At 23.6% G+C, this 16,121-nt stretch overlaps 1 protein-coding gene across 1 annotated transcript; it reads right to left on the bottom strand.

The window, feature by feature from the left end:
- Positions 1-4,890: 4,890 nt before the first annotated feature.
- LOC145838266 (uncharacterized) lies at positions 4,891-12,549 on the bottom strand. The gene is made up of 9 exons (XM_082945834.1): positions 12,515-12,549; positions 10,275-10,433; positions 9,881-10,121; positions 9,104-9,199; positions 8,752-8,839; positions 8,345-8,510; positions 7,428-7,644; positions 5,694-5,836; positions 4,891-5,032 (listed from the first exon to the last, which is right to left on the bottom strand). Exons 1-9 carry the CDS (start codon positions 12,547-12,549, stop codon positions 4,891-4,893), a joined length of 1,287 nt encoding a protein of 428 aa, XP_082801960.1.
- Positions 12,550-16,121: the final 3,572 nt, after the last annotated feature.

Raw genomic sequence — 16,121 nt, 5'->3', positions numbered from 1 at the left:
TTTGACCTACATGAACATTTTTTTTTTTTTAAATTACATTTTTAGATATGGGCTATTAAATTTTTTTATAAGAGTATTAACTGTCACAATTTGATTTTTCAAACTTTTTAAAGAGTATAGAATAACGGATTCTAAAAAAATCTCATATACTTGAAAAAAGTACAAAAGATATAAAACTTTAAAGATCTAATATATTAACCAAGTTGAAAATGTATTTAATTTAGCTTTAGGCAAATACAATTGCATTTACATAGATGTTGATATTTCTTGATGTTAATTCTTTATAAAAACTTCTTAAAATCAAAGTATGGTCTTTAAAAAAAATCTAAATTTTGTATATATTTTTTACAGAGCTCTGTTGAAGTGTGTTAAGCCGTTAACACACAGAAACATGTGTTAGTTAAATAAAGAATGAATAATGTTTAAGTTTGTTATTATTAAACATTCCAGTAAACTTGTTTCTTAAGGATCTTTATTAGCAAACGCTTAAACTTATGTTTTTCATAGTCAAAAATTATTTAAAAAGTTCTCTCTTGAGCTTTATAAGTAAAAACACTGGTTTTTTAATACTCTTTGTTTGCAAGCTTTTGAACTGTACGAATAGAGCTCTAAGATGCGAAAGAGACTGATGGAAAAGTCTCAAACAGCCAAAAGGAGTTCAGTTTAGTTATCAGCATTTATGAAATTAATATACTTAGGCAAGGAACATTGCAACTAAATAAGACGGGTAATTTAATAGTGTTTTAATTTTATCACATTTTGGCTGAAAAATTTCATAAAAAAAAAATAAGTAGACCTTTACACAATTTCACATGAATATCTGCAACATTTGGTATGACTCCAAGCTAACTTTTGCGCGAGTTCGGTTGTTTGTCATTTCTATTTTTTGCTTTACAAAAGCAATGCGTTGACCCTTACAATGATGGAAGAGATAAATATCTTCCACCCACGATGCTTCCGTCCTAATATAAGAACTATACTACAAGAAGTCATTACCAACGAAATATTCCAAGACGTAAAACTACGTACAGCATTTCATCAGCCAGTACATGGTTCGCTTATTTGGTCATGTTTAGATAATGAGTGTTGAGGTAATTTTAAAGATCTTTCGACGGCAAATAGGTTGTTTGCAAATATAACGTGGGTAAAAATTTTACGAAAACACTTGGAAGTGCGACCCGAGAAGCTTTGGTATTGGCATTGTGGAGATAAATAAGCTTTCTGATAACCGAATATGTCTCTTTCTCATCCGCAAAATGTTGTGTTAAAACTAGAAGGAATAAGAAGATATAATAAAAACAAAAAAAAAAAATTTAATTAGTTTTTACACTAGTGTGTTTACAAATTAAATGTTTTTATTATGATACTTTTTTTTTCTGTTCTACTGTTTTTTGAATATGACTAAATTGTTATGAAATTATGACACGTATGACTTAGTTCAAATCTTAAAAGATTATTGTTACTTCGTATAAATTTGGTAATTTACTTTAATTTTTAGTAACTTATAACTTAAATATGTTAAATATTAATTGCAGATAATTTGAATATCATATTTAAATTAAAGGTTTATAGTTTAATAAAATAACAGTTTAAGAAAATATATTGTAAAAATATATTAAAGAAACTAACTTATATCTAGCTTCACACAAAAAAAGTGTTCATTATTTTTATTTAACTGTTTATTACTAACAAAATTATGTTTCTTAGTAATAAACTGTTAAAATAAATGTTAGATAAAAATCTTATTAAAGACATTTTAGTCGAGAACTTTAAATTGTTTAATTTAAAACAAGTTACAATATTACAAAAAACTTATGTACAATAAATTGTTTTTTTGTCCGTACTTCTTAATTTAATGTTGTGAATTGTTGTGTTGTGCATTGTTCTGTTAATATATACCTATTTTTTAATTTGATAAACTGCTGTTTAGCAGTTTACAAATTTTTAGTACTTTTAAAGTAGACTTTTAAACAATATTGTAGTTATTTTATTTAATAAAGTCGATTATTTGTATAGTTTGCATTCGTTTTTTTTTTCACTCACTTTTTAAAGACACAGTAAAAGTTGATCTTTCTTACAAAAACATACACTTGTTTACATGAGAAGGCAGTTTTATTAACGTAGCTAAAGATTCGGATACATTTATAAATCCCTGGATACGTTGTACTGTCAAATAACGAGCTTGTTTAAAAAGTAGACGTTGTAAATTCTCTTTTATAGTAGGATTTTATAATAAACTAGTTTTCTATTTACACAAAAAATTGTTGACAAAATAAAGTTTATTAAAAACATTGATAATATTTTTTCTTAAAATAATGTTTTAAAAATAATATAAACATAAAGTTTAAGTTAGTATTTACTTAATAATTTCAAAAAATGTTTCTTTTTTTGTATATTGCTAGAAAATAGTTTATAATAGTCAACTAAACCTGTAAGCACATATTTTTACTAATACCATGACAATTTTTTTTTGACAACTAAATTTTTAAATCCAAACAGTAAAATTTAAATTTACTATGAAGTTATGTTGATTTATGTTTTCTAAAGTAAAATTTTCTTAAGTTATTAAAAAAGTTACAAAAAACAAAATAATATTTAAAGTCGTACATAAATATAATTACTCAATCAACTTTTTTGGTTGACAAAAACTGATTATTAGATTTTAGAAATCATTTTTTTAGATTTTTAATTGAAATAGTGAACACTTATTTCGCCCCTTTTTAAATGCTTTATATTTTCAGAAATGTTCAATACATTTCATCTTTGAACTTTTTGTTATTAAATATCCTTATAGAGTGATTTCTAAATAATTACAGTAACTTCTCGCTTATTTACGCACATTGTGTCCACAGAAAAAAATGCGTAGATATATGAGTTATCGTAAAGATACGAGAGGTACCAAATATACTTACTATAATGGCTGTTTATTGATATTGCTTCCGTGGCTTCCAAAGCTGTAACTGGTGCATTACGAAGAATTAAAGGCAAAGTCCGAAAAATTTCAACGCTTGCTGTGCAAAGCAAGTGTTACAGAAGAAGAACATAAACTAAAAAAAAACGTCAAATGAAAATTAGTGATATGTTTACTAAAAAACAATTGAGATTTGTGTTAATTGTAAGCTCTATATTTATTAAGTATCACTGCTACTTTTTGCTAGGAAGTTTCATTAGATTTATTTTTTAAATGTTTGTTCATATATAAGGCAAGAGTGCTGTATTATTTATTTGTGTTTTAAACTCTTATTATTTCATTATACTTTTGTTATTTAACACATTCATATTTCTTCCAGAATTTTAATTTAATCTCTTATTGTTAACAAAGTTTCTGTTATAATGACGAATAACTAGCTGCTTATCAAAAAAAAATCGGTAAACTTTATCAATTAGTCAAGAATATAAGTTTACAAAGTCTAAAGATATAGAGAGGTGAGCAAGCATTTGAAACATATTTTAAATTAAAATTTTACAATAAACCTAATTTTTGCAATATTAAAAAAAAGAAAAAAATATTTTTTGAATTTTTTAGAGTTCTAAAATGCGTAACAAAACGAGAGTGCGTAACGTCATAAGTGCGTAAAGATCCGAGAGGTTACTGCATTTGAAAGTTATATAAATTACTTTTTATAAAGCATGTTTTAGTCACTTTTACTCTGAGAAAAAAAAATGTTTAAGTAAAACATAAACACAAATCATGTTAAACAATTTATTAAAGTTTCATAAGTATTTATAGTTTTACTTTAAAGAATTGATAAAAAAATTTGCTAGTTGATTTTTTTACTATCTTTTTAAATTTATTTTATATTTCAAATCAAAGAATGTAACGTACTACATTCTTTTGAGAAATACAAAAAGTTGCATTTTTATTTAAAGTCCTACATTTAAAGTTGGTTATCTTTAAAACACCAACGTGTTTTATGGCACTATATGTTTTATAGGTATTTATAGATATGTTTTTTCTATTATTACGACCTTTAAAAGATTATAACAGGTGTATTCTTTCAACTAATAGAACATTAGAAGTTGAAGGTTAGTAAGAAAATTTTCTGTATGTTATTACAATAAACTGCAAGTTATTAGTTTTTAGTCTACGAAAATTGTAGTTAAACAAAATATTCTATTAACCTTGTTATAGGTTATAAAAAAATAGTTACAATAGAACAATACAAAAACACTCCTAAAAATATGAAAACTTTAAATACTACTGTTTAAATTTACCTGCACAGTTTTATGGTTAAAAAATCAAAAAATCAAGAGTTCATGTTAAATAAATTGATTACGTACTTTTAGTTTATTTTAGAAACATGATAAAAAACAGCTTTTTCATGCTAAGTTTGAATTCAGCAAAATAATTAGTTTGTTGACCTTTTTTATCTCGAAAATAAGTTCATTTGTTTAATTCATGTTTTCATGCTTATGTTTTTTTTTCAAAATGAAAGTAACTACAAAAGTTATGCTTGTACAAAGTGTTGCTAATAAAACAAATTACTAGATTTTGAATATTAAATAAGTACCATAAAAACACTGTCAACGTCTTAAGCTTTTTTTAAAGATCTTTAAAAAATACTTTAATTAAAAATAATACAAATAAGCAAAATACTACATTTTATTTTAACAATCGTTAGACATAATTTCTTATATTATTACAATAATCAATTATTGTTTTACAAACTTTCGTTTTATAAAGTTTGCAGATATAAATAATTTTCCTAAAACTAAATAAAAATATTGGCTAAACATGATAAAAAATATTTTCGGTTGAGGTAGTTTTATAATAGAAAATGATTGAAAAATAAAAAATCATAAATAAGGAGTAGAAATACTCGAAGTCAATGGATTTTAAATTGAATTATTATTTTTTAAATATTGATTAAATGATACACAAAGTTTAATTTAGTGAGTATCTTTTTTGAAACTTTCGGTTTCTAATACTTTTTTAACAATTAGTTCCATGGCTTCGTCGGATTTTAAATACTTTACATGTTTTGCTCTTCTTCTGAGCTGAACGATATCCGACCATGAAGATGTTAACGAGCTGAAAATTAAGCAAAGTTTTCAAAAGTTATTTAAATTTAAAGTCTTATTAACTATATACATGTAAATACTTTTTATATGCTTGCTTTATATAGCTAACGATTTTATATGACAATAATATTTAAAGTCTAAAAAAAATAATTTTGATTTATTTTCGTAGTAATTCTTTAAAAATAAGGAGACCATGTTAATTATAATTAAATTCGTCACAAAGTTACATCATTTATTATTCTTTTTTTAGTAAGGAACAATCTAGTCAATTAATGAACAGTATTAATGTTTTTTATTTTGTTTGCTAAGTTTGAACTTAGTTTAAACTTACATAATTTTGTCACTGCTGTAGAAAATCTTAAAACTCTTAAGTTAAAATGCTAATGGACAGTTTAAAAAATATCATAAAAACATAAAAATTTTGCTAACAAGTATTTGATTTGCTAAATTATTAAGCTAAATTTTAAAGGTAAGTTTGCTAAAAATGTTTAAATCCCTTAACTTTAAAAAACAATATAGTATTAACTAATAGTTAGTTAATTTTAATAAAAGTTTCTGTTAAATTGTTTTTATTAGATCTGAGTTGTGTTTTGATATTTTTTACTTTTTAACAGCATCACAAACTTCAAAAAAATTTATAAACACTATTATTAACGATAAATAGAAAATACCTCAAAAAGACTTTAGAACGGGCACAAATCTCCATTTCTACATTTGACAAAATATCCATAACATCTGTCCACAACCATTTATACTTTTTGAAAGACTTCATCCAGTAATCTTTTATTTGATCACCAGTATAAACCAAGTAACCCTAAAACATTTTTATGGGAAGAAAATATTACTTAATTTTTAAGCTAAACTTAAATGTATATATACTATTAAAGATTGTTTAATTTTTCTTAACTTAAAAGTAGTTGTTTAAGTACAAGTTTTACTGTCAAATTACTTTAACTGTATCACTAAGTAAATTAAGTTTTTTATCTTGCTGCAAGGTAGATTAACACCATGATAATCTAATCTTAATAGTTTTACACTTTTAAAACTTATTAATAAGTTTTCGAAGCTTTTTAATATGTCTTAAACTTGAACCACTACAAAGATTTAAAAAGTTTTGATCATAACACTGTTTTTTAATGTTCGAAAATATTATTTATTTAATTATTCAGTAGAAGGGTTTTATATCAACAATACTACTTATTATACTTAAATGTTAAAGTTTTTTACCTAGTATATGTAAGAACTAAACAAAATAAAAACAAAATGCTCGAAAGTTTAAATAAGAAAACAAGAAATTTTAGTGAAATATGTTATAGAAGTTTAAGTTTATAAAGAGTACAATGACCAGTTTTTTTTTAATTAACAAATTAAAACTTAGTCGCTCGAAAATATTAGGTACAATCTAAAAAATATATAATATTATTAATAGTGCTTAATTATAAATTTTCGTTAAGTTAAATAACTTTAGTAAATAGTGCTTCTTGAGAAAAAAACTTGATGAAGAAACTTGAAACTAGTATTTACTGATAAAAAGGTAATAAATATAATAAGATGTAACGTTAAAAGGCGTTAAATCCTGGAGATCCTGATAAGCTAAGCTTATCGGAATATACACCACAGATGTTTTTGTGTCAAAACTTTATTCCGACTAACGGTTTTTCACTGCTCTCAAATAAATTTAAGAACAGATCAACGGAGTCTTTAAAATATTAACACACTTTAGAAAAAAAGCATGTATAGTTATGTATAATGTTTATGTGAATAGTTTTTTTGAGGTTAGTGTGTGCTTTTATTAAATTTGTAATTTTTATAGAAAATTTTATATTTTTATGTTTTTATTCCAAACTTTGTTTTTAAACCATAAAGTTCGTTTATAGTTACTACTCACATAAACATTATACATAACTATACATGCTTTTTTTTTCTAATGTGTAAAAATATTTTAAAGACTCCGTAGATCTGTTCTTAAATTTATTTGAGAGCAGTGAAACGCCGTTAGTCGGAATAAAGTTTTGTAGTAAACATCTGTAGTAAATATAATATTAAGTTTTCTAAGTTAAAATAAATTAAAGTTAAGATACGTTCGTTAGTTTATTATAGCTACAGAATATTTTCTAAACTTTTATTCTAGAAAAATAATAAACAATTTTTAAAGTTGAGACAAACACATTAAACAATTAATATTAAAAAATTGTTGAGAGCTCTTACGCAGTATTTAGCGGTTTCTAGGTTAAGAGAAAATTTTTACGAGAGTTTTTAGACTGGAAAGACTTTGAACTTGGTCTATTTATCGGGAAAATTTTGCACTTGCCAAAAAACTATCTAAGAATTTCAAATCAAGCTTTTTATAACTAAAAAGATACTTTTAATAACGTGGTTTAGATAAAATTATTCAAAAAATTAACCTTTGCACTTAGTAGTTGTGATACTTTATTTATGTAATCGAGCTGAGAAGGTGGTGTGGCAATGTATATGGTTCTACGTGTATTACTCAAATTAGAAGAAAATGTTTTTTCTATTTTTTTGTTAATAATATCTGCAAGCTTAGCAGGAGTAAGATTCAACATTCTTTCACACATTTCCAACCTAGCTTTAGGGCCCCACTTCACAGGACCTGTGCACCTGTTTAAAAGATCTGTTTTATAAACAAAAAATCTAAATACCTACTTTATTTTTACTTACAAACAAAGGTTATTTCTTTTAACATTTTATTTAACTTTTTCTAATATACATTTTAAAGTTGTGTTATTATTAAGTTTTCAGAAATTATACAACTTGAAACTTATAAAAAGACATTTAATATTTTAAAAGCTTAAACAGTTTTTACTTTAACCGAAACTCAATATTGATAACTTACAACATTTAAAAAAATCAAGTCTAAAAAATATAACTGAAAAAAAGCTGCATTTAATACAAAATTGTAGCTAAATAATCAAGCGAATAACTTTATTATTTCAATCAACAAATTTAGAAAATAATAGTTAATGCATTTTATAAGAAATTTTACTATTATTTTTTAATTTATTCAAAGATTTAACGGGTAATGTTTAAGACTTTTAGTTTAAAAGTAATAAACTTTAAAAAGGACTAGATAGTTTCAATTTTCTAATATTTTAGAGTTACTTGGTTAATGAACAACTGCACAGTGAACGATTTTAATTTTTTTTCAATGTTTTGATGAAAACTACAAAATGAATATTAAACCAAAATAAAAACATTGACAACTAAGTGATTAATTATAAAACTTATTTAATTCAAATAATTAATCTTTAACAATATTTAATTCGAAATGCAATAGTCGATATTTATCCGAGTCTCTTACTTTTTTCCCCAATCGTTATAATCAAATCTCCAGTGTACTGAAAAACTTATAGATCCATTCATTTTTATTTTAATAAAGTCTAAAGCTAGCTGAGTTATGTGGCTTGGTATTGGTGTGTTTCTTATAACTTCTGAGTACAACTCAGTGTCATTTAACTTTTTCAGGCCTATTTAAAAAAGTTTACATAAAAAAACAATATAAACAAGAAATGTTAAACTATTTCAAAATTAAACAATATAACTATAAAAGTAATTTTTCTAAAATTTTTAGATTTGTTATTATCGAGTTTTCAAAATACTAAGTTTAAAAAAAAGCTATAGCATAATGTTGTATAATAAATTAAAGTAGAATGACTAAAAAATATTTATTCTAATTTTAAAAACAAACTAATTAAAAAGATGACTTACTAAATTTTTTAGGCGATGGTTTTTTAGGATAGACCTGTTCAAATCCCTCTATAATTCGAAATGGCCAAAGAAGCATGCCGCAAGCTCTCTATTACAATAATGTTTCAAATTCTAAGTGTAAAAAAAATATACAAAAACGAAGAATTTAATTGAAAACAACGAATTTAGTTTGTTTTTGTTAAAGTTTATAAGTAATTTATAAAAAGAAAAGTTCAACTGATTTTGCTAATTGAATCTACTAGATAACTAACTTTTTGTGGCAATTTTTTTTTACTTTCATGTTTTACAGACTCATACAACTTATTTTTTTTAAATATATTTACAAAGTATTGAGATGCAGAACAAAACTAACGCTTGAGTTATAATATTGTCTAATATCTTCTTTTGATGAATTCAGTTTATACATTTTATTTCTAGCTAAATATTTCTTTCTCGGAAATTTTATGCTCTTAAAAAAATTAAATAATAGGTTAATTACTATTTTTTTTAATTTTTTTCAATACTTTAAACCGTTGTAGAAAGCTTATTATTTATTTATCACTTTCAAATTAAACTTGGTGGTTTTTAATGTACTATTTAAAAAAAAGTATACTTCTAGCTTTTATATCAGAAATTATTAATATTAGGAAGTGATGATAAAGTGATCAGTGTTGTAAATAGTTTGTTTACACTGTTAATAGTATGAAATACATATTGTTAATAATGAAAAATAGTTATAGTAATATAAAATAAAAAACAGTATAACACCTTTTTTTCTAAAAATTTTTTTTTTCTATATATTTTCACAACTTAAAAAATATTAATTTAATGACAACCATACTAAAAAAAATCGTATATTAGACATAAAGAAAAACTTTAAGAAACAACCAAATAAAAAATATTTTAAAACTAATATGAAAAATTTAAGCAATTCGATTACTAGTAACCATTAAAATTTTCTTAAATGTTATAGACTTTATCTGAAAAACTATTAAAAAAATAGTAATTTTAAAACGTTTTAACTTTTTTTCAAACTAAGAAAATGCTTACACGCCTTTTTATTTTAACTTAGTTTAGACTTAATTTTAAGATTACAATTTATAAAATTAAAGTTAATGGACTTGAAACATTTTAGATATTTTTAAAAAACCTTAACAGGGTAGATTTCAGAGCCGTTCAAGTTCTGTTGATAAAATTTTTCATCATCAGGTAGTTTTAGACCATAGCTTCTGTGAAAGTTGTCATACGATATGTTTGTCATTTGACGAGTTCTAAAAATCACATCTATCTTTGAGTGACATCTTTTTTTGTAATCAGACAATGAAATTACTGGAATAAAGTTGTAGAGCATGTTTAGGTTTATACGATGTCTTGCATCAATAAAGACAGAACTGTGAAAAATTATAGTTTAAAAAAAAAATAAAGAACCTTAGTACAATTGGTTCAAAAAAATTAGCCTAGGTTTTTGCTTAATTTAATAACTTAAACTAAAAGCTGTTTGAAACTCTATAAATAAGTTTCTAGTAATTAATATAACTACATACCTGTTGTCAGTTCGATGTTTTCTAAACAAAGGTAAAACTAAAGTACGGTTCAACTGTATAGCGATATATACAGACTCTCGAAGACCAATTAGCTGGTTGTTGGGTCCACCAAATAAAATAGGCAGTAAGTATTTTGACCGACGTAAATTTATTTTTGTACTTTTGTTTTTGATTACTTTGTTTGGAAAATGTATTATTTGACTGTTATTAACAACAACATTTGGTGCAGTATAACTTTTAACTGTTTTATAACTTGTTTCGAATACATTTTGTTTTTCAGGTAAAGTTTCTTTTAGATCAGTCCCTTTATTTATTGAAAAGTCTTGTTGTTTATGTGTGATAACTTTTTTTATTTCTTCATTTTTTTCAGGTATAACTTCTTTTAGATCTATCCTTTTATTTATCAAAAAGTTTTTTTCTTTATATGAATTGATGCTTTTAAGTTCTTCATTTTTGCGGCGAAGTATGCTTAAGTCTTTTAAACGGTAGTTATAGTTCAAATTTACGTTTAAGACAAGATTAAGAACTATAATTAAAGCTAAAAATGGAATTACAACTCGAAGATTTTTAAACATATCAAAAATATATCTGTAAAAAATATTCTTTTTTTAGGATAAACAAAACTAAAAAATAAGAAACTTATATTTCTAAAAACTTTATAAGGAGTAAAACTTTTTAAGGCAAAAAATAATATTATATCTAGGTAGCATTTTATATATTTGAACTTTTAGTTAAATTTTTGAGATGTACCTACGACTAAATAAAGCATTATTATAAATTAATAAAAGAAGTTTAATACAGTAAGTTATTTTACTTTAAAGTGTTGTTTAAAGTTTTAACACTAAGTTTCGTGTGTTTTGTTATAAAAACTAATTTTAACTAAAGCAGTTTTCAACTTTAACTCAAGGTATACTATATCTGTTGTTAGCGTTTGTTACAATAACAGTACTCGAACAATTTAAGACATTTTTATTAAACTTAAAAAGTCTTTAAAATTTATCATAGTTTTCTAACCTAAGTATTAAACTCTAATTTGTCAACATAATTTTTAAGCTTTTAATGTGAGCAGCATTTTAAGTACACTCTATAAAACATTTTGTGTCTACGTTTTTATGATTTATTTTTACAAAAATATTCTCTAAATAACTTTTGGGAAAAAAAGGATTGTTCTTGCAAAACTCTTTTTTTCTTCGAAGTAGTGATAATCTTAAAATTAGATTTTTAATTTTAGTTCATTTTCTCCAAACTTTTGCTGTCGACATCACTTATATATAAATTGTTTATGATTAAGTATGTTTCACCACATTGGTTTCAAATCAAAGCACATATTCCGTCATTTCTACAGCTGATGATTTTTTAATTTCAAAATTTTCTTTATACACAACTTATCTTTTGTTGTCATAGTTTCACCATAGTGGATGGTTTTCACAGTGTGCTTATTATCTATTCTAACTTTAACACTGCATAAAAAAGTCAAAATCTATCTTCCAATTTTTTATCATTGTGTGGTAGATTTTTAAAGTTTTTGTGGTCTTTCATATGCTTTTTTATGTACTAAGGATTAAATATATTATATTTAAGTGAATAGTAATAATTTATTGTCTAAATTTTTAAACTTAGCAATGTTTCATTATTTCTTATAACTTTATAAAAAACTACTTATCGAGTCATATTATGAATATCGAGCTAATTAGATAGTTTAAAAAAATTACAGTCGAGCTTGAAAACAGATATGAGTTAAAACATGTGTGAATAAAAAATAAGCTTACAAAAGTAGCTTTATATAAAAAAAAATTTCAAACACCAATTTTGAAAATTGAAATACTTTTGTTGTTTTTTTGGGGCTTTTATTCCTGATCAAACTAGTTTTAAACCTAAATTTTTCATGTTAATACGGTAAAAAAATACTTTTTTCTTTAAACATGCGTTCTAAATTACTAAACATTAAGTAGAAGTTTTATTTTACTTATCTAGTTAAAAGTTTTAACAAATTTGTTATTTTTTAGCTGTTTATTGTTTAACGTAAAATTAAAGTTTGTATAAAACAGCATAAAAATATATACAAAGACGAAGTAAAACTAATATTAGTTGTGAGTAGAATTGAAATAACTGTTTTGTTTAAATTTAAGCAAGTATAAAACAAAGTGTTAAAAGTACTATCAAAACTAGTTTGTTGTCAACAGAGGTTTAGTAGAAAAACTAGTTTTATGTTTTAACCTACTTATTTTATACAGAACAACCGGTTTTGGTGTTTTGTGTTCACTTTATCAAACATTTTGTTCGTGTTTCATAAAGACTGCGATTAAACGTAAAATCATTAACATTTATTAAACATTCCCTTTCTTAATTTGATAGTTTATAATTAGTTAAATAGAAATAAAAACAATAAAAATTTGATTTCGTAACGTACACGTTTTTTTAATGACAATGTAAATATCTTCATTTGTTATATTATTTTGTTACTGTTCAGTTTAGTACTGTAATAAAGCTTGTAACAATTATATTAAAAAATATTGTAACTAGTATTATTTTTATTAAGTACGTATTAATTGGAATATTGTTCTGAAATCTCTAATAAAAAATATTATTTAACTTTGATTACAATAATACTTCATTTTTAAATTTGCATATATTCAAAGTATCAAAATTTAAAAACTATAATCTTTAATAAATGAAACTATAAAAAAACATCAACTTTTCTAAGTAACTAAATGATCATCAAATTGTATTGTCATGTTTGACTGTTTTCCTAACAACTGTTAAGTAAATAAGTATTAATAATATACAAGAATGTGTAAAAATATAATTTATGCTATTTATTTTAGTATGAACTTAGTTCTAAAAACAGTTTTAAGATGTATCCATAGTTCTAAGAACTTTTAATCTGTACTATGTAGGTTAAAATAACAACAAAACTTGAAAATATGTTGTTCAAAGTTTTTCAATACACTAAGTATTTTTTGAGTTACAAAGAAAAGAAAACACTCATACAAAACAATCTGGATCATGCAAAATCTACTTTTACTTAATTAAGTCTAGATTAAAAAAAACTTAAAACCAAACCGAAACTAAAAACCTGAAAGTGTAATTACTTGCGACTGTAAATCTTAAAATCTGCTAAAAAATAAGTTTGATTATAATGGTTGGTGAAAACCTCCTTGGGGCAAATTCATGTCACTGTTAATTTTACGCTAAAATGTTAAGAAGTAAGTACTTTCAAATAAACTTTTACTGCTACACATTTAAAACGTTTTAATTATGGATAGTTTTTTTTAAACATATCTTGATTTGTAGATTTAAAGCTAATAAACGCAATGTAAAGTTTTTTATCTTAAAATAAAATAATTTGGAAATTTATACTTAAAATAGTTTTTTTTCTTCACAGCTTAACAATAATTTTTATCTTTGTAGGAAATAATCATTAAAAAGAAAATAGCATTTGTAACCCTTTCCTATTTTTTTACAATCATTTTCAACTTTTTGTAAACTGCTTGTTACATTTTTATATAAATGTATTTGCGACAGTACTTTTAAAAACTTAAGACAAATACTACAAACAATTGTTTTTTATACAACAAAATATTAAAAAAAAAATTCGAAACAAAACGTAATTAATATTAAAAGTATTTTTAAATATAAGCTTTGAAAAAATTGGTTATATAACTTTTGGTTAAGCATTAAAGTTTTAGCTCAAAAGTTGGTATACCTAATACATAAAAATGACTTACAGAATAATACTAGTCTTAGCGTCCTAAACTTTGCAGATGACACAATGCTATACATTACATTCACAAAAAACACATACTTAAATAATATTAAAAGTTTTAATACAGAACTAAAAAAGATATCAGATTGGCTTATGGTAAACAAACTCTAACTAAACCTAAATAAAACCAAAGGCATGATTTTACATCAATCAAAAATTAGTTTTTGGAAAAATATAGATTTTTATTTAAAAATAGGTAAAACAGTTATAACAAAGACAAATAGCAATAAATATTTGCGAACAATTTGAGACAGAAATTTAAAATGGTCAGAACACATAGAAACAATAAAAACAAAACTACAAAAAAAACATTTGGTGTATTATAGAAAATCATACACTTCTTAAATGAAAAAGTATTATACTTGATCTTTAGTTCTTTGCTTATGAGCAATGTTAGATATGGCTTGTTGTGCTGGGGAAAAGCAAATAAAAAATGTAAAAGTGATATCAATGTTCTCATGTACAGAGCACTTAGATGCATACATTATAAGAAATATGATGATAGTGTTTAAAAATTAAAAACTCAAAAAAATATTATATGTTTAAAGTCTGTATCTATATGAATTAGGTCCGTTTATGTTTAAGTTTAATAATAATTTGTTACCAGCTAACTTTAATAATTACTATAAAAGTGTAAAGATGTCCATAAATATTAAACGTGGTCTTAAGAAACAATTTTTTTCCTACTTAGATTTAACAGTAAGATAGGTCATAAATCGCTATCCTACCAAGGTAGGAAATTATTCACTAAGCTACCATAATGTTTTAAAAATATAAGTCATTTTTGAAAGTTCCAGAATGAACTTAAAAGTTATATTTTAATAGTTATTATCAAGGTCATTATTGATCATTGCTACTCGTCTATTTACTTTTGTTTAAGGAGTTAATAATATTTGTCATTTAATACCTATAAATAATTTTTATTTATTTTTTTTTCAAAAGCTGATTTGCTTTTTTACAACAACAGTGACTTAGTCTAGATTGGATCATTTTCTATCTGGTTATTCTTTAGACTATTTTTTAAGATTATCACTTTGAATTAAGTTCAGAATACTTACAAACTTTTTCTGTTTTTTTAGCATGCCAAAATTAGTTATAGCTGCATACTCTTTAACATAAAATTAAGTATTTAAATGATAAGCTGAGATAACTGTTTCAAGTAAACTTGTGCTAAACAATCTCTTTTTCTGCGAAAACTTTAAAAAAATCTTCTTTTTTATGTTTGCAAACACTGTTTGCTTTCTATCAATACAATTTTAGACTTAGACAAGTATTTGAAATATAAAAAAGTATATTATAAAGTATGAGGAAATTTGTTGTTTTAATTATTTTTATTTATTAATGTTGGTTTTTTTTCATTAAGTGCGTAAATGTTACAGTACTTATCTTTATATTTTTATTTATAAAAGCTAAGTTCAGTTATGGTAAAATTCACTTCTTTAAAAGTATTGAAAAATTTATACTGTATTTTTTTTATCTTCTAAATATGAAATTTATTTTAATGTTCAAGTAAAATTATAAGTAAAAAAATATAAATTACACTTTTAGCACAAAATACTGATAAAATTGAACGTAAAAATATTTCAGCGTGTTACAATTTTACCTTCTTTAAAGAAGTTGTAACCTATCATATAAGTATTCACATGTTTGCTATTAGTATTTTTTATCTCCTTTTATAAGTTATTTTAAAGTTATATTTACTTTTTTAGTTTTTGTGTTATTAGACAAGTTTTTAAGTACATTTTTAAACACAAAGTTCAGTTAGTTTTCGTTTAGTTTTCTTTTCTTTCATTTCGCGTAATTGATTGTTTTAGTACTAAAGATTCAAATAATTAGAAGGTAAAAAATTATTTGTAAAAGCTCGTAAGAAATTGTATTAACAGGTAGTGTACGACTCGATAACCGAAAGGTTTTTTTCGTACACCAGGTCCTTAGACCAAACTTTTTGAGCGCTTTTTTTATCGTTCAATAAACAATATACAACTTTTTTGTCTTTATTCTTTAGGTTTAGTATCGTATATTTTTTTAAATAAACTTCAAAAATCTTTTTAAAAGTTTATTAATAATTTAGCTAAAAAAGT

Source organism: Thalia democratica, chromosome 1 (assembly GCF_965202585.1).
Source record: "Thalia democratica chromosome 1, ktThaDemo2.hap1.1, whole genome shotgun sequence".
Lineage (NCBI taxonomy): Eukaryota > Metazoa > Chordata > Thaliacea > Salpida > Salpidae > Thalia > Thalia democratica.
The sequence above is the reverse complement of the archived record's forward strand: the minus strand, read 5'-3'. Positions and strand labels throughout refer to the sequence as shown.

Excerpts from the sequence above, each read along its gene's own strand:
- LOC145838266 (XM_082945834.1), bottom strand. The coding sequence starts at position 12,549 with ATGTTTGATAAAGTGAACACAAAACACCAAAACCG. Across the intron at positions 9,200-9,880 it reads CTGAAATCTACCCTGTTAAG|AGCATAAAATTTCCGAGAAA; the intron begins GTTTTTTAAAAA and ends AATTTTTTTAAG. Across the intron at positions 5,033-5,693 it reads CGTTCTAAAGTCTTTTTGAG|CTCGTTAACATCTTCATGGT; the intron begins GTATTTTCTATT and ends CTTAATTTTCAG.